At 43.0% G+C, this 20269-nt stretch overlaps 1 protein-coding gene across 1 annotated transcript in view; it reads left to right on the top strand.

Annotated features, from left to right (window-relative positions):
- Positions 1-286: 286 nt before the first annotated feature.
- The window catches only part of LOC135506472 (uncharacterized), a 35901-nt gene continuing 15918 nt past the window's right edge, over positions 287-20269 (top strand). Inside the window, exons 1-4 of the mRNA XM_064925852.1 lie at positions 287-733; positions 1369-1499; positions 2927-3097; positions 8506-8655. Coding sequence (XP_064781924.1) covers positions 445-733; positions 1369-1499; positions 2927-3097; positions 8506-8655 — 741 coding nt within the window. The 5' untranslated portion in view covers positions 287-444. The remainder of the gene's footprint in view (positions 734-1368; positions 1500-2926; positions 3098-8505; positions 8656-20269) is intronic.

Genomic DNA, 20269 nt, shown 5'->3' with positions numbered 1-20269 from the left:
TTGCAGCAGCAGAGAAATATTAGGGTGAGAGATTTTAGTGCAAAAGATCTACAGGGAGTTTTGAGAGGAGGAGTTCCATCTTCCCAGGACTGATGTAGGATCTCTTGGGGCCAAAGTAGTGGGATGGGTGGTGGTTTTCGGGGATAGTGTATAGGTACAGGGTTGGTCCATTACTATTGAACTTTTTTGTGACAAAAATGCGCAATCCGCATTCCCGACCTGTGAAAGGCAGCAATGGGCAACACATCGTCTTGTCTGCCGGAAATTCACACAAAGAAGTAGTAAACGGAAGTGAATAGTGCCCAGGAACAGTTTCGACGTTTATTAACACCCTGGAACTGAAAATATCACACACTTACTCCAGGGTAGTGTTTAATTCGCGTTGAAGACAGGACTTGGTTGATAGATGTTATCTAGGTAATGCTAACTATCTAGCCGCTAAGAATGGCTAACTGTAACGTAATGGTTTTTCACACTCAAATAGCCTCCGTTATGGAGGTGCTAGCGAATGCAGCCGTGGCAGAGATCTGTAAACTCGTAGACGACGACTATGCAGTGTTTCGTTTGGAAATAACTCAAAGCCAGAAAGAAAACAGGGTATTGCGGAGGAAACTACAGCTACTGGAACTGAAGGTGGCACGGGAGCGCGCAGAGAGGACAATACGAGAGCGCGTCCTCGCCAGTCGTCCCAGTAATGTCAAGATCCTCGACCGATACAGAGGAATGGCAAGAGGTACATTTTGCAGAAGGCCCGTTCCCTTCTGCGCATGTGTTAAGCAGAGTTGGGACTTGGTCAGTTTTTGGATTGTATTTTTATTTTTTTGAGGGTGGATCAGCCTAATATTGCGGATAGAATGTTGCTTCCAATGTAATTGTCTGCATCATTTCCAATCCCCCACATTTTTTGGGTAAATATATATATCCATACACACATGCATATATATACACATATATACATACACATACCTATATGGACATAGATACTTTTTAAAAGAATATACCTTTATTATTATTCCCCACAAACCATTCCATCGATCCCCCAATTGGAGTAAACTAATAAACACTTCTGCTTCTACCTTCAAATTACCTTCAATAATTCCGCTGATTACTTCACAATCTTGCACAAGGACACAATATCATATTCTTGACTTAGTGCATTTCCGATCACTTACTCATTAAAAACAATATGATGAATGGAACATAATCAGTCAATCTATGAATAGTTTTGTGACTTGTTACCTTACATGTGACATGTTAACTTATATACTTGCCAATTGTAGACCGTGTCAAATACTTTACAATATAGTGTTGAGCATTGACAACACAGTACCTAACCTAAGCACCTATTTTCCCCAACCACTCTCTCAGGTGAAGGACATCTCACTGGAGGCCACAGGAGCTTTGTGAAGCCAGCGAGAGACAATACATGGAGAGATGACCAACCAGTCACTGTTGATGAGGGGAGTGGAACCTCAACCCAGCACGTTATGGTGATAGAGGTTAGTGTCATAGTGTAACATATAAATTACAGTACATCTAATGTGGCCCGTTTTATTTCAGGAAGTCACCCCTCAGCTATTTATTTGCTTACTTGTACATCTTCATGTACAGTGTGGCAAAAAAGTATTTAGTCAGCCACCAATTGTGCAAGTTCTCCCACTTAAAAAGATGAGAGAGGCCTGTAATTTTCATCATAGGTACACTTCAACTATGACAGACGAAATGAGAGAAAAAAATCCAGAAAAACACATTGAAGGATTTTTCATGAATTTATTTGCAAATTATGGTTGAAAATAAGTATTTGGTCAATAACAAAAGTTTATCTCAATACTTTGTTATATACCCTTTGTTGGCAATGACAGAGGTAAAACGTTTTCTGTAAGTCTTCACAAGGTTTTCACACACTGTTGCTGGTATTTTGGCCCATTCCTCCATGCAGATCTCCTCTAGAGCAGTGATGTGTTGGGGCTGTTGCTGGGCAACACGGACTTTCAACTCCCTCCAAAGATTTTCTATGGGGTTGAGATCTGGAGACTGGCAAGGCCACTCCAGGACCTTGAAATGCTTCTTACGAAGCCACTCCTTTGTTGCCCGGGTGGTGTGTTTGGGATCATTGTCATGCTGAAAGACCCAGCCACGTTTCATCTACAATGCCCTTGCTGATGGTAGGCTTTGTTACTCTGGTCCCAGCTCTCTGCAGGTCATTCACTAGGTCCCCCTGTGTGGTTCTGGGATTTTTGCTCACCGTTCTTGTGATCATTTTGACCCCCGGGGTGAGATCTTGCGTGGAGCCCCAGATCGAGGGAGATTATCAGTGGTCTTGTATATCTTCCATGTCCTAATAATTTCTCCCACAGTTGATTTCTTCAAACCAAGCTGCTTACCTATTGCAGATTCAGTCTTCCCAGCCTGGTGCAGGTCTACAATTTTGTTTCTGGTGTCCTGTGACAGCTCTTTGGTCTTGGCCATAGTGGAGTTTGGAGTGTGACTGTTTGAGGTTGTGGACAGGTGTCTTTTATACTGATAACAAGTTCAAACGGGTGCCATTAATACAGGTAACGAGTGAAGGACAGGGGAGTCTCTTAAAGAAGAAGTTACAAGTCTGTGAGAGCCAGAAATCTTGCTTGTTGTAGGTGACCAAATACTTATTTTCCACCATAATTTGCAAAGAAATTCATAAAAAATCCTACAATGTGATTTTTCTGGATTTATTTTCTCATTTTGTCTGTCATAGTTGAAGTGTACCTATGATGAAAATTACAGACCTCTCATCTTTTTAAGTGGGAGAACTTGCACAATTCGTGGCTGACTAAATACTTATTTGCCCCACAGTATCTGCCATAGTGGAACTTGTTAGACTTCCCAACAACATTGTTGTCCAATTCAACTCTTGTGCCGGTAATAACCTCATCTCTTCTTGTGTCAGTCTACAGATGCAGAGGCTGCAGGTCTTGGGGTGAAGCAGGAGAGGTCTGAAGGAGAGGACCAACGGCACAGCAGAGACATCCAGACTGGAGCAGTTGGAGCGCACCCTGTAGCGACAGAAGACCCCACCACCACCCCAGCACTGCCCAGGACCAGACACAGCATCACGGAGGTCAGTGGAACGCCGAACGCCATCCTCAAGACAGAGACTATAACGGGCTATCCTCCTGCTCCCCGCTCAGAGTATTTACTTTATAGTAACCCGAGCCCGAGGACGGTTCTGTCCCATCGGGATATAGGTGACTCGTTACTGACTGGCAATGATCCGTCTTGTTCATACGCTACGGAGACAGAGATGATACCTGGTGTCATGCCTGTGGGTTTAGATGCACAGACTAATCCAATGAGAGGAGACTGGAACCAGTACAGTAGCAGTGGATACTCTGAAGGGTGCCTTGATAAGAAAGGGGAGGGTCTGGTCGTAGATGAGGTGAAAGTGGAGGGTGAAGTTCCTCTGACATGGAATGCAGAGTCTAATTTAGGAGAAGGACACTCGCAGGTCAACACCAGTGACTTCTGGGATTACAGGGAAAGTTTAGAGACAAATACAAACTTCGCAACCCACTCCCCTTTACACACGCTTAGGGATCGCGACTCAGTGTCCACGACTACGGCACCTTCTGATTCACACATCCATGTCCTTTTTGATCAGGTATTGAACTCAAACGACAGTGCTAGATCCCAGTCTCGAAGAGGGAGAGCCACATCAGGCAATAGTAAAGAGAAACGGTTCCTCTGCATGTTCTGTAACAAAGGCTTCAGCAGCCCCCAGAAGGTTGAGATTCACCAGAGGGTCCACACAGGGGAGAAACCCTACAGCTGTACCCAGTGTCAAATGCGCTTCGCCCAGGCTTGCAACCTGAAGAGGCACCAGAGGGTCCACAAAAAGAGAGAAATTCTACAGCTGCCCCCAGTGTGAGAAGAGGTTCTCCCACCAGCACCATCTAAATATGCACCTGAATGTTCACACGGGAGAGAGGTTGTAACGCCTGTACATAGGGCTGTTACTGTGTCCTTATTAACGCCACACTGGCGGATTGCAGTCAAATTCCACATGACCATTGAGTCACGGTAGCTAGGCTACTCCAAAACTATGCTCTGTATATGAACGGTGCTGATGAGTGTTAGTAGGTTATCAAACTTGCTTATGGCTGTCAAGTTGCTAATGGCCTGGTACTCAGTGCTCTAGTGTCCCTCTAATCACTTTGACATAAAAGCTATCAAAAATCGCATCAAAGATTTTGCACATTATTCAAATTAAACCATGGAGTTCACAATAGCAGCAAAAAAAACGTGTTGCATTCTGAAAACGCAGGTGTATTGACCATGACATTCAATTTCAAGTTCCACATTTGTATATTTAAATAGACTCTGCTTTTATCTGAAATGTTTCACCCATTTTATTACGCTAATTAAATTAGCATAATAAAGGGGTTAACTGGTTAGGACAGCTCATGAGGTCTCCTAAGTATCTGTTGAGTATGTGGGATTTTATTATGAAAGAGGCTTCATGCATAGCTTTTATTTTTACCCATAATAGTAGGAGTATATGTTTTTGATACTTAAATGGGCGTGAAAATTCAGGATCAAATAGCTAAATTATTCATAGTATGACCATCTTAAAACAATTCCATATGTCAGCTTTGAACCCTCCCCCAACAACAGTATAGACATACAGGGGTTAACTGTTACATTAACCAGCAGCATATTGTATTAGCATTCTAGCTAATGCATTTGGAGTTTCCTTTTCATCAAATGGTAAATTAGCCCAAATCCACATTTCATATATTTGATCAATAAGATGTCCCTACTGTTGGTGTGTCCAATTTTGAGTGCATCTGTCATTTCAACGGAAGATTGTGGTTACACTAATGAAGAATTAAATCAAATAAATTTGATTCAGACTGAATTAATGATGCGTGTCAAGAGCTGGTCATTTATCCAACACACCTATTATTGCGTTCGTATTTCATCACCACTGTCCAATTCAAGCATATTAGTTATTACATAATAATTGTATGTGTTTTATAATGACATAAGATAAAGAGAACTACATTTTAACATAGCATCCTCTTGAACTGAACTGTATTTTCCTGCATTCTAGACACGATGACTGAGTGGACCCATGTATTAAATGCCAGTTTGTTTAGTTAGAAAGCATGTGAAATCTATGTAAATGCATATTTTTGCATCCAGACATAAAACGACTGTTACATATTGTGTTTGTACTGTGTAGGCTATACGATGTTCAGAAATGCCTATTTCATTACTTCCATTCAACTACTTAATTCTGTTCCCCAAGACACTTTTAATGAGAATAGCAATTGAATAAAAATATAAATGCAACGTGCAACAATTTCAAAATGTTTACAGAGTTACAGTTAATATTGTCAATTTAAATAAATAAATGAGGAGATAAAATATGGATTTCACATGACTGGGAATACAGATATGCATCAGATACCTTTAAAAAAAAAAGGTTAGCTGCGTGGATCATAACCCGCCAGTATCGGGTGTGACCACCATTTGCCTCATGCAGCGCAATACATCTCCTTCGCAGAGTTGATCAGGCTGTTGATTGTGGCCTGTGGACCCACTCCTCTTCAATGGCTGTGCGAAGTTGCTGGGTATTGGCGGGAATTGGAATACGCTGTCCTACACGTCGATCCAGAGCATCCCAAACATATATGCCCAATGGGTGACACATCTGGTGAGTATGCTGGCCATGGAACAACTGGGACATTTTCAGCTTCCAGGAATCATGTACAGATCCTTGCAACATGAAACATGAGGTGATGGCGGTGGATGAATGGCATGACAATGGGCCTCAGGATCTAGTCACGGTATCTTTGTGCATTCAAAAATGCAATTGTGTTTGTTGTCTGTAGCTTTGCCTGCCCATACCATAACCCCACCGCCACCATAGGGCACTCTGTTTTAACGTTGACATCAGCAAACCGCTCACCCACACTACGCCACACACGCTGTCTGCCATCTGCCCATTACAGTTGAAACCGGGAGTCGTCCATGAAGAGCACACCTCCAGCGTGCCAGTGGCCATCGAAGGTGAGCATTTGCCCACTGAAGTTGGTTACAACGTCGAACTGCAGTCAAGACCCTGGTGAGGATGGCGAGCACTCAAATGAGCTTCACTGAGACAGTTTGTGCAGAAATTCTTTGGTTGTGCAAACCCAAAGTTTCATTGGCTGGACGATGCCGCAGGTGAATAAACCAGATTTGGAGGTCCTGGGCACGTGGTCTGCGGTTGTGAGGACAGTTGGACGAACTGCCAAATTCTCTAAAGCAATGTTGGCTGCGGCTTATGGTAGAGAAAGGAACATTAATTTCTCTGGCAACAGCTCTGGTGAACATTCCTGCAGTCAGCATGCCAATTGTATGCTCCTACAAAACGTGCAGCCTCTGTGGCATTGTGTTGTGTGACAACTGCACATTTTAGTATCCTTTTGTCACCAGCACAAAGTGCACCTATGTAATGATCATGCTGTTTAATCAGCTTCTTGAAATGCCACACCTGTCAGGTGGATGGATTATCTTGTCAAAGGAGAAATGCTCACTAACAGGGATGTAAACAAATTTGTGCTCAAAATTTGAGGGAAATAGAACATTTCTGTGATGCTTAATTTCAGCTCATGACAGAGGACCAACACTTTATATATTGCTTTTATATTTTTGTACAGTGTAGTTCATCATGCAGATTTTTAGTTGAGACTTACACTGCATGACCAAAGGTATGTGGACACCTGCTCGTCAAACATCTCATTCCAAAATCATGGGCATTAATGTGGAGTTGGTCTTCCCTTTGCAGCTATAACAGCTTCTACTATTCTGAGAAGGCTTTCCACTAGATGTTGGAACATTGCTGCGGGGACTTGCTTCCATTCAGCCACGAGCATTAGTGAGGTCGTGCACCGATTTTGGGCGATTAGGCCTGGCTTGCGGTCGGCATTCCAATTCATCCCACAGGTGTTCAATGGAGTTGAGGTCAGGGCTCTGAGCAGACCAGTCAAGTTCTTCCACACCGATTTCAACAAACCATTTCTGAATGGGCCTCGCTTTGTGCACTGGGGCATTGTCATGCTGAAACAGGAAAGGGCCCTATCCAAACAATTGCCACAAAAGGTGGAAGCACAGAATCGTCTAGAATGTCATTGAATGCTGTAGCGTTAATATTTCCCTTCACTGGACCTAAGGGGCCTAGGCCAAACCATGAAAAACAGCCCCCGGCCATTATTCCTCCTCCACCAAACATTACAGTGTGCACTATACATTGGGGCAGGTAGTGTTCTCCTGGCATCCACCAAACCCAGATTTGTCCATCGGACTGCCAGATGGTGAAGCGTGATTCATCACTCCAGAGAACATGGTTCCACTGCTCCAGATTCCAATGGTGGCGAGCTTTACACCACTCCAGCCGACACTTGGCATTGCCAATTGTGATCTTAGGCTTGTGTGCGGCTACTGGGCCATGGAAACCAACCATTAAAGTTCCCCAAAAACACAGTGGCCTCCATCATTCTTTCATAGATAAAGTTTGGAACCACCAAGACTCTCCCTGGGGTAACATCTCACAGCAATAACTGGCAAGTCTGATTCAGTCCATGAGGAGGAGATGCACTGCAGTACTGTCAAGAGAATTATGTTCTCAATGTTCATTCATAACCCAATTAAATTATACTACTCAGTCTGCGACCTAGTATTTGTAAGGTACAGGTCGAATGAAACAGACGGAGGCCCAGCTAAAGTAGTCAAAAAGGTTTATTCACGGGAACGTTCTAAAGTCAAGAATACAAAGGCATCCATTTTATAGCTGACAACATACTTCCACACAAACAGTAGATATCCTACGCACTTACATACAAAAAGAAGGTATCCTACGCACATACTGTCTCACTACCCAGCCGACAGAGATGAGGGAGACCTTGACCTTGAGACGTACTCCCCGTTCTCTCCCAAATCTCTAGTCAGGACGGCGCCGGATTTTGCTCAGACAGTCTGTGTTTAAAATACCATAAAGACATAAACATTAGCTATATTGTTTTACCCTAATTCTGACTAGAACCACACGTTTATTGATTATAATTTTATACATTCTAATCAATTCCATACAATTATATGTTTCAGGGTGGAATATTCTAATCATTCAATTAACAGATAAATCCAACTAACAGGTACTTAATGCAACTGGTGGCCACACCAGATATTGACTGTTACTTTTGATTTTGTTGAATCTTATGTTCATACAAATATTTACCCATTTTAAGTTTGCTGAAAATAAACACAGTTGACAGTGAGATGATGTTTCTTTTTTTTGCTGAGTTTATATAATTATATATATTTTTTTACTGACAAATAAAATCAATCAATCATGTCCACCATGATGGCTTTAACAATGATTAAGTCAATCAGTAACTACAGTATAGGAATCAAATGTAGTGGGGATGGGTAAACACTGAGGGAGTGTATGTCTGTGTGATCTGTATCACCTGTCTCTTCCAAGAGGAGGAGGGTCCAGAGTTGCAGCTGGTGAAGGAGGAGGGTGTGGGTAACCCTGAGGGGACCATGGTCATGGAGGACAGCCAGTCTACACCTCCCCCTGAACCCACAGAGGAACCAGCTGAGCAGCACAGGACCACACACAATCTCACTGAGGTGAGCCCACTGTAAACTACTGTGGTATTAGGGCCCGTATCCACAAAGCCTCTCTGAGTAGGAGTGCTGATCTTGGATTAGTTTTACATTTTAGATCATAATGAATAAGACTATATAGACAGGTGAGGACCTGATCCTCGATCAGCACTTTTACTCTGAGACTCTTCGTGGATACGGGCCCAGATCTTGATACATTTTGTCTTAAGTGTGGGACCATGCTTTTAAATGATCAAACCATTAAAGAGTGTCAAGTGTCAATCAGATCAACTAACATGTTTGCATAGTACTCATAGCAATCCCTCATTACCCAATCAGAATGTGCTCCATAGCAGGGTGCTCATATCAGATTTCTTGATCTAACATCCTCTCACTCTGTATCTCTTACAGTCAGTAGACATGGAAGATGGAAAGCCTGATCTGCTGCTGGTCAAAGGAGACAATAGAAGACAGACCAGAGAGCATTGATCTGCTGAGTGGACTAAAGATGGGGGAACAAGGTAAGGGAGAAATACATATAGCCTACATACAGTAATAGATCTTCAATGGGAGTAGTGATACTCTTGGCTGTTGTTTTGTCTTCATTCATAATATGAAATCAATTCAACTTGTGTTTACATACAAAAACACACATTATAATGTATGAACTTCACCAGGTAATTGACTAAAACAACTCCATATGTAGAGTTTTCTCTACCATGATTGTAAAGTCTATTTTGTAACCTCTTCCTGCAGGTGGTTGGCTAGAGGCTAATAGAGGAGACTGGGCGACCATCTTGGATTCCTAGACTCATACGGATGCAGCCAAGGGGTTAGGGGAAAACATCACTGAGCAGGTCACAACCAGAGGCGACTTGGTGGAGGTCAGTGGATGGGAAAGTGTCCTCAACGCTGGGCTGGGGGGGGCTCCAGAGTGGCGCAGGCTGTGTTGCAGCCGGCCGAGACAGAGAGACCCATTTGGCCCAGTGTAGTTCCGGTTAGGGGAGGATGTGGCCGGCCGTATTGTCCTTGTCCCATCGCTCTCTAGCGACTCCTGTGGGGGACCGGGCGCATGGACGATGACACAGTCGCCAGGTGTACGGTGTTTCCTCCGACACATTGGTGTGGCTAGTTTCCGGGTTAAGCGGGCATTGTGTCGAGAAGCAGTGCGGCTTGGTTGGGTTGTATTTCGGAGGACGCACAGCTCTCGACCTTCGTCTCCCCCGAGTCCGTACGGGATTTGCAGCGATGAGACAAGACTGTAACTACCAATTGGATACCACGAAATTGGGGAGAAAAAGGGGTAAAACTACAACAAAAAAATAGAAAATATTGTTAGGTACTTGAATCACAGTGTTAGGGATGAGCTTGACTGTGGTAAACATTTTATAATATCATGTCAAGTTTCTGTGTGTACAGCAAAGAGTTTATTTTATTTTAATATATATAAACTTTTAAATGCTCTTCTGTTCAATTTGTTTTTACAGTCTACAGTCCATGAGGACCTGCTGATATCCGGTGTTGCTGGTAGGAGAGACTGGATCTCTGAAGTGACTGGTCACCAAACCTTGCCCCAGATCAGAACACTGGATCAAGAGCCGTCATGGTTCCTTCTTGAGTCGGAACCAGGACCCAACCCCGAGGGACAGAGACTCCACCACCACACAGAAGACAACCAGTGGACAGGTCGACTGAACAACCTCAGTCCTGGTGGTCATCAGAGAGACAGAGGCTCCAGTCAGGGATCCAGTCCACAGCCCAGACCCTTCTCTTCACAGTCTCAGTGCAGGGATGAAGCAGGGCCTGGGCCTGATCGAGATAGACCCTCCTGTTCCTATGATACAAACACCACAGTATCCATGATCAACAGAGCAGGTCACCCTGGGCTTTAGCCTTCACAGAGAGCGGTGGGAGACGCCCCTGGTGGTAGTATATCAGCAAGTCTGTCTTCTCCTTCAGGGTCTCGTCTAAAGCCTGGTGACTGGGTTCATAGACAGCCTGGACTTGGGTCTAGCTTACCTGGTCATGGTTACCCCACGAATACAGACAGGGTCAGGATGGGCATTCATCACAACCTAACCTATAACAATCCCAACAACACCCAAACAATGGCTAGAGATCAAGGATGGATCTCAAAGACTCACCACCTGAGGGTGGTGGGTCCTGCTTCTACCTCATCTGGTGTCATTGGGTCACAACATGAGTGGCTGAGTGTTAGGACAGACGCCGACAAGTCCTACTCCTTTCCCACGTGTGGGAAGTGCTTCACTAGGGCAAACTATTTGAAGGAGCATCAGACATTTCACACCAAGGAGAGGCCCTTCAAGTGCAAACTTTTACAAGAGCTTCTCTTTCCTGACTAACCTTACCAGACATAAGAGTGTCCACAACGGGAAGAATTCGTAGCAGTGTGGCTTGAGATGTACACAGGGGATTTCTGGCAGCCATTCTTTAGAATGGTTATATTCTGGTTGTATATATTATAGTTATCGTGTGAAGTGTCTTGGGGTAAGAGGGTAATTAACCACGTACCCCTCATTAACCCTTTGGTAACTTGTCATTTGAAACAGGTTTGTGTAAATACCTGTTTTCAGAGAGACAGTAAACCTAGGCTAAAACAAGTTTAATATTTACCTTACTGAGGTGATGTAGATGGAATAAAGTAATTCTATTATTTTCTACTCTATTCTTACTATTAGAGGTCAACTGATTATGATTTTTCAACGCCGATGCCGATTATTGGAGGACCAAAAAAGCCGATGCCGATTAATCGGACAATTAAAAAAAAAAAATACAAAATAATGTTTTTTTTATTTGTAATAATGACAATTACAACAATACTGAATGAACACTTATTTTAACATAATATAATACATCAAAATCAATTTTGCCTAAAATAAAATTAAACATGTTCAATTTGGTTTAAATAATGCAAAAACAAAGTGTTGGAGAAGAAAATGAAAGTGCAATATGTGCCATGTAAGAAAGCTAACGTTTAATTTCCTTGCTCAGAACATGAGAACATATGAAAGCTGGTGGTTCCTTTTAACATGAGTCTTCAATATTCCCAGGTAAGAAGTTTTAGGTTGTAGTTATTATAGGAATTATAGGACAATTTCTCTCTATATGATTTGCTTTTCATATACCTTTGACTATTGAATGTTTTTATAGGCACTTTAGTATTGCCAGTGTAACAGTATAGCTTCCGTCCCTCTCCTCGCCCCTACCTGGGCTCAAACCAGGAACACATCGACAACAGCCACCCTCGAAGCAGCGTTACCCATCGCTCCACAAAAGCCGCGGAGAAGAGCAAGGGGAACAACCACTCCAAGTCTCAGAGCGAGTGACGTTTGAAACGCTAATAGCGCGCACCCCACTAACTAGCTAGCCATTTCACATTGGTTACACCAGCCTAATCTCGGGAGTTGATAGGCTTGAAGTCATAAACAGCTCAATGCTTGAAGCACAGCGACGAGCTGCTGGCAAAACGCTCTGTACTTTATCTAACTGGTGACATCCATAAATCTAAATATTCCTGTTACATTGCACAACCTTCAATGTTATGTCATAATTACGTAAAATTCTGGCAAATTAGGCGGCCCAAACTTTTGCATATACACTGACTCTGCGTGCAATGAACGCAAGAGAAGTGACACAATTTCACCTGGTTAATATTGCCTGCTAACCTGGATTTCTTTTAGCTAAATATGCAGGTTTAAAAATATACTTCTGTGTATTGATTTTAAGAAAGGCATTGATGTTTATGGTTACACATTGGAGCAAGACAGTCATTTTTTGCAAATACGTACCGCATCGGTAATATGCAACGCTGGACATGCTAGATAAACTAGTAATATCATCAACCATCTCTAGTGATTATGATTGATTGATTGTTTTTTATAAGATAAGTTTAATGCTAGCTTGCAACTTACCTTGGCTTCTTACTGAATTTGCGTAACAGGCAGTCTCCTCGTGGAGTGCAATGTAATCAGGTGGTTAGAGCGTTGGACAAGTTAACTGTAAGGTTGCAAGATTGAATCCCCGAGCTGACAAGGTAAAAATCTGTCATTCTGCCCCTGAACAAGGCAGTTAACCCACCGTTCCTAGGCAGTCATTGAAAATAAGAATGTGTTCTTAACTGACTTGCCTAGTTAAAAAAATAAAAATCGGCCAAATCGGTGTCCAAAAATACCGATTTCTGATTATTATGAAAACTTGAACTCGGCCCTAATTAATCGGTCATTCCGATTAATCGGTCGACCTCTACTTACTATCACACTGTTCTTTCTAAACAAGTCTGTTCTCAGTTTGAAAGATACTCATAGGAGATATGATGTGTAATCAGTGGTGGAAAAAGTACCCAACAATTCTACTTGAGTAAAAGTAAAGATACCTTAATAGAAAATGACTCACGTAAACGTCACCCAGTAAAATTATACTTAAGTAAAAGTATACAAGTATTTGGTTTAAAATATATTAAGTATCAAAAGTACAAGTATAAATAATTTCAAATTCCTTATATTAAGCAAACCAGATGGCACCATTTTCTTGTTTTATTTATTTACTGAAAGCCACGGGCACAGTGTGTTTAGTGAGTCCGCCAGATTAGAGACCGTAGGGATGACCAGGGATGTTCTCTTGATAAGTGCATAAATTTGACTATTTTCCTGTCATGCTAAGCATTCAAAATGTAACGAGTACTTTTGGATGTCAAGGAAAATGTATGGAGTAAAAAGTACAATATTTTCTTAAGGAATGTAGTGAAGTAAAATTAGTTAAATATAAAGTACAGATACCCAAAAAAACTACTTGAGTAGTACTTTAAAGTATTTTTCCTTAAGTACTTTACACCACTTTGTGTAACCTAATAAACAGTACCGTATTTCAAAGAACAACACGCATCCCTATTTAATTTAACATACCCTTTTGAGCTGTGACGGCAACCAAGATCCCTTCTCTTTCATCTTAAGGTTTAAAGAGTCTGTCCTATATCTATGAGATATGGTTTTTTTGTACACATATTTAACCCTTTTTTGCAGGCACAAAACTACTTCCATAAATGTTTTTAACCGGTACTGGGTTACCTTCAGACAAGTCCCGTGAAACTTGTGGGGGTCGTAGAACAAAACTTATCTCCCCTTTCTACAGTTGGGTCATATCAGTTTGTAGCCTAAACGGTTTGGACACTACAAACAGAAGTTGGCGACGAGTTCCACGAGGCAAAATGGAGAACACCAGCGTGTTCGTCAGAGCCTCCTCTTTCCCTAGACTGGTCATATTAGTTTGTCGGACAATCCGTTTTCACGAGAAGAAAGATTTTTGGGATGTCTGCTGGTCTGACAAACAACACTGTAGCTTTGCCACTTTCCACGGCAGATGGGGAAGGCCGACATAGGCAGATTGACACATATCCAATGCAAAAAAACATATCTCTACCTTAAACAGACTGATTTCGATAGGGATTTGTCTATTATGTTAATTACATTGGCACACAGGTGCGTCCATTGACTCTAGTCGGTGATTTGATCATTTGAAGGCATGGTCCCACACTTAAGACAAAGGATCCCAATGGCAGCAGCTACTCTTCCTGGGGTCCAAACACACCAAAGCACCCACATTACATGTAAAACAACAGATAAAACAGTGAACTATGTTTGTACTGAATGAGCGAAAGATAAAACAGTACATCATATAACATCCCTACACCACCTTATATCCACAACACAAAATGTTCAAAACCACCATACAACAATATCACAATGTGTGCGTATGCATGTGTCTGTACCTTTGTGTGTGTCTTCACTGTCCCTGTTGTTCCATAAAGTGTATTTTTACCTGCTTTTTAAATCTGATTCTACTGCTTGCATCAGTTACCATTCATGTCAATGCGGAGCTACAGTTGAAGTCGGAAGTTTACATACACTTAGGTTGGAGTCATTAAAACTCATTTTTCAAACACTCCACAAATTTCTTGTTAATAAACTATGGTTTTGGCAAGTCAGTTAGGACATCTACTTTTTGCATGACACAAGTAATTTTTCCAACAATTGTTTACAGACAGATTATTTCACTTATAATTCACTGTATCACTATTCCAGTGGGTCAGAAGTTTACACCAAGTTGACTGTGCCTTTAAACAGCTTGGAAAATTCCAGGAAATGTCATGGCTTTAGAAGCTTCTGATAGGCTAATTGACATAATTTAAGTCAATTGGGAGTGTACCTGTGGATGTATTTCAAGGCCTACCTTCAAAGTCAGTGCCTCTTTGCTTGACATCATGGGAAAATCAAAGGAAATCAGCCAAGAACTCAGAAAAAGATTTGGAGACCTCCACAAGGCTGGTTCATCCTTGGGAGCAATTTCTAAACGCCTGAAGGTACCACGTTCATCTGTACAAACAATAGTACGCAAGTATAAACACCATGGGACCACGCAGCCGTCATACTGCTCAGGAAGGAGACGCGTTCTGTCTCCTAGAGATGAACGTACTTCGGTGTGAAAAGTGTGAATCAATCCAAAGAACAACAGCAAAGGAATTTGTGAATATGGAGGAAACAGGTACAAAAGTATCTATATCCACAGTAAAACAACTCCTATATCGACATAACCCGAAAGGCCGCTCAGCAAGGAAGAAGCCACAATTCCATAAACTTCAAGATGGTGTAGCAGTCAGACGTGTGTTTTTGTCTTGTCCCATCCTGTCCCTTGTAAACAATGTTTTTCCTTGTTCGTTTTTTTTTCTCGTATACATATTTAATATTTTAATATCACTTTCTATCTACAGACTGAATATACTCTCCTGCAACCCGCCTCACCCAATGTGGTACGGATCTGCTATTTTTATACTTAAGAACTCATCAAAAGCTAGCCAGCTAACTGGCTACTAGTTAGCCATGGCCCGCTAGCTGTCTAAAGTACGTCGGACTGTTAGTTTAAGAGGCCCATCTGACAAATTCTTTGGCCACTATACCCACCATACGGAGCCCTGCTGATCCGTCATCTGAACTGTTGCCTGAATCGGAACCCCAACAGATGCTAGCCAGCTAACTAGCTACTACAGTGGGGAGAACAAGTATTTAATAGACTGACGATTTTGCAGGTTTTCCTACTTACAAAGCATGTAGAGGTCTGTAATTGTTATCATAGGTACACTTAAACTGTGAGAGACGGAATCTAAAACAAAAAGAAAATCACATTGTTTGATTTTTAAGTAATTAATTTGCTGGCTAGGCCACTCCAGGACCTTGAGATGCTTCTTACGGAGCCACTCCTCAGGTCCCCTGGCTGTGTGTTGTCATGCTGGAAGACCCAGCCACGACCCATCTTCAGTGCTCTTACTGAGGGAAGGAGGTTGTTGGCCAAGATGTCGTGAAACATGACCCCATCCATCCTCCCCTCAATACGGTGCAGTCGTCCTGTCTCCTTTGCAGAAAAGCATCCCCAAAGAATGATGTTTCCACCGCCATGCTTCATGGTTGGGATGGTGTTCTTGTGGTTGTACTCATCCTTCTTCTTCCTCCAAACACGGCGAGTGGAGTTTAGACCAAAAAGCTCTATTTTTGTCTCATCAGACCACATGACCTTCTCCCATTCCTCCTCTGGATCATCCAGATGGTCATTGGCAAACTTCAGACGGGCCTGGACATGCACTGGCTTGAGCAGGGGGACCTTGCGTGTGCTGCAGGATTTTAATCCATGACGGCGTAGTGTGTTACTAATGGTTTTCTTTGAGACTTTGGTCCCAGCTCTCTTAAGGTCATTGACCAGGTCCTGCCGTGTAGTTCTGGGCTGATCCCTCACCTTCCTCATGACCATTGATGCCCCACGAGGTGAGATCTTGCATGGAGCCCCAGACCCTAGCAGACCCTAGCCCCAGACCCTCAGACCGTAGCACACTCTGCCAACCTGGATGTCCTAGCCATGTATGAATCCTGGCTCAAGAAGACCACCAAAAACCCTGAAATTTCCATCCCAAACTATAACATTTCCAGACAAGACAGAACTGCTAAAGGGGACGGTGTGGCAATCTACTGCATAGATAGCCTGCAGAGTTCTGTCTTAAGATCCAGATCTGTACCCAAAATCCGAGCTTCTACTTTCAAAAATCCACCTTTCCAGAAACAAGTCTCTCGCCGTTGCCGCTTGCTATAGACCACCTTCTGCCCCCAGCTTTGCCCTGGACACCATATGTGAACTGATAGCCACCCATCTATCTTCAGAGCTAGTGCTGCTCGGTGACCTAAACTGGGACATGCTTAACACCCCGGCCATCCTACAGTCTAAGCTTGATGCCCTCATCTCTCACAAATTGTCAATGAACCCACCAGGTACAACCCCAAATTCGTAAACACAGGCACACTCATAGATATCATCCTAACCAACTTGCCCTCCAAATACACCTCTGCTGTTTTCAACCAAGATCTGTCACCACCGATAAAACCACCTTGAATTGAGAAATTCAAAAAGCATTTTTCTACGGCTGGCCATGCTTTCCACCTGATTACCCCTATCCCGGTCAACAGCCCTGCACTCCCCACAGCAACTCGCCCAAGCCTCCCCTATTTATCCTTCACCTAAATCCAGATAGCTGATGTTCTTAAAGAACTGCAAAACCTGGACCCCTACAAATCAGCCGGGCTAGACAATCTGGACCCTCTCTTTTTAAAATTATCTGCTGAAATTGTTGCAACCCCTATTACTAGCCTGTTCAACCTCTCTTTCATATCGTCTGAGATTCCCATAGATTGGAAAGCTGTGTCGGTCATCCCTCTCTTCAAAGGGGGAAACACTGTAGACCCAAATTGCTACAGACCTATATCTATCCTACCCTGCGTTTCTAAGGTCTTTGAAAACCATGTCAACAAACAGTAGCAACTGAGGCTATATACAGGGGATACCGGAACCGAGTCAATTTGCGGGGGTAGATTGGGGTAAAGTGACTATGTACTATGCCAGGTCTCTGACCTTCTCCCTATTGGCTGTCTCATCGTTGTCGGTGATCAGGCCTACCACTGTTGTGTCGTCAGCAAACTTAATGAGGGTGTTGGAGTTGTGCTTGGCCACGCAGTCGTGGGTGAACAGGGAGTACAGGGGGGGGGACTTAGCACGCACTCCTGAGGGGCCCCAGTGTTGAGGATCAGCATTGCAGATGTGTTGTTGCCTACCCTTGCCACCTGGGTGCTGCCCGTCAGGAAGTCCAGGATCCAGTTGCAGAGGGAGGTGTTTAATCCCAAGGTGCTGAGCTTTGTGGGCGCTCTGGTGTTGAACGCTAACCTTTTGGTCAATGAACAACATTCTTAAATTGGTGTTCCTTTTGTCCAGGTGGTAAAAGGCAGTATGGAGTGCGATTGCGTCATCTGTGGATCTGTTGGGGCGGTATGCAAATTGGAGTGGGTCTAGAGTTTCCTGGAGGATGGTGTTGATGTGAGCCATGACCAGCCTCTCAAAGCACTTATTGGCTACCGACGTGAGTGCAATGGGGCGGTAATCATTTAGGCAGGTTACCTTAGCTTTCTTGGGCACAGGGACTTTGGTGGTCTGCTTGAAACATGTAGGTATTACAGACTCAGTCAGGGAGAGGTTGAAAATGTCAATGAATACACTTGCCAGGTCTGACGCCGTGGCTTTTTGAATGTTGAATGTTTAAAAGGTCTTCCTCACATTGGCTATGGAGAGAGCGTGATCACACAGTCGTCTGGAACAGCTGGTGCTCTCATGCATGCTTTAGTGTTGCTTGCCTCGAAGCGAGCATAAAAGGCGCTGAGCTCGTCTGGTATGCTCGTGTCACTTGGCAGCTCGCGGCTGGGTTTCACTTTGTAATCCGTAATAGTTTGCAAGCCCTGTCACATCCAACCAGCGTCAGAGCCGGTGTCGTAGGTTTCAATCTTAGTCCTGTATTGACGCATGGCCTGTTTGATGGTTCGTCTGAGGGCATAGCGGGATTTCTTATAAGCGTCCGGATTAGTGTCCCGCTCCTTGAAAGCGGCAGCTCTAGCCTTTAGGTCAGTGCGGATGTTGCCTGTAATCCATGGCTTCTGTTTGGGATATGTGCGTACGGTCACTGTGGGGATTGTGTCGCCAGAGGAAAGGAAAACCCAGTCAACTGTATATTATCTGTGTCATCGTTTAGACACAACTCTGTAAAACATAAGATATTACAGTTTAATGTCCAGTTGGTAGGATAGTCTTGAGCGGAGATCATCCAGTTTGTTTTCCAGTGATTGCACGTTGGCCAATAGAACGGATGGTATAGACAGGTTACCCACTCACCAACTAATTCTCACAAGGCACTCCGATTTCCGCCCCCTGTATTTCCGTATTTTATTCCCATGAATGACAGGGATTTAGGATTGGTCTCAGAGAAGCAGTATATCCTTTGTGTCGAACACATTAAAGAAAAAAATCCAGTTGGAGGTGAGTAATCATTGTTCTGATATCCAGAAGCTCTTTTCAGTCATAAGCGACGGTAAGCAGCAATATTATGGACAAAATAAGTTACAAACAACGCAAAAAAAACACAAAATAGCACAGTTGGTTAGGAGCCCATAAAAATGCAGCCATCCCCTCCGGCGCTATTCTATCAATATTGCCAGAGAATCTAATGTTCATTTCTCTACCATAAGCTGCCTCCAACGTTGTTTTAGAGAATTTGGCAGTATGTCCAACTGGCCTCACAACCGCAGACCATGTGTAACCACACCAGCCCAGGACCTCCACATTTGGCTTCTTCTCCTGCGGGATCGTCTGAGACCAGCCACCCGGACAGCTGATGAAACTGAGGAGTAATTATGTCTGTAATAAAGCCCTTTTGTCTGGGAAAAACAAATTCTGATTGGCTGGGCCTGGCTAGAAAGTGGGTGTGTCTATGCCCTCCCAGGCCCTCCCTTGGCTGCTCCCCTGCTCAGTCATGTAAAATCCATAGATTATGGCCTAATTAATGAATTTCATGGACTGATTTCCTTATGAACCATAACTCTTTAAAACCGTTAAAATTGTTGCATGTTGTGTTTTAATTTTGTTCACTATATTTTTAGGCAGGCTGTCAAAGCTTAGTTGATTTCCAATCTGTTTCAAGGGTTGATAGAGGCTTTTCCCGATGACGCAAAATATGTAAAACAGAAATGTGAGGAAGACCTGGGAGACTATTGAGGATAATGAATGGATACAGATATATTTGAATGCCCAGTCATGTTCATATCATTTCAGACATAAACTACTGCAGTTTAAGACCATCCATAGAACATCCTATATGCCAGTTAAACTGAATATCATGCACTGAGAAATGTAATTCCACTGCTGGAGATGTAAAACACAAAAGGGGACATATTTGCATATGTTATGCTCTTGTGAAGGCTGGCATTTCTACATTCTCCTTTCTACCTGTTTTTTTTTTGTTGTTGTTTGAAATGTTGATACTGGAGACTTATCAGAAGAAACTGTGTAACCTAGCATTCATAGCGGCTAAGACATCCATTGCCCTTAATTGGAAGGTTGGTAATCCTCCCACAATGTCACAATCATGGCAGAAATGTCAAGTTATGTATCACTTGATTTATTACAAGTTTAAAGATATTGTGCAACATTTGTAAATTATGGATGCCTTTTATGGAATACTGTACGACAAAAGGAGTCTGTATTG

The sequence above is a fragment of the Oncorhynchus masou genome, chromosome 20 (assembly GCF_036934945.1).
Source record: "Oncorhynchus masou masou isolate Uvic2021 chromosome 20, UVic_Omas_1.1, whole genome shotgun sequence".
Taxonomy (NCBI): Eukaryota; Metazoa; Chordata; class Actinopteri; order Salmoniformes; family Salmonidae; genus Oncorhynchus; species Oncorhynchus masou.
Note: the sequence above shows the minus strand (reverse complement) of the source record. Positions and strands in the feature narration are given on the sequence as shown.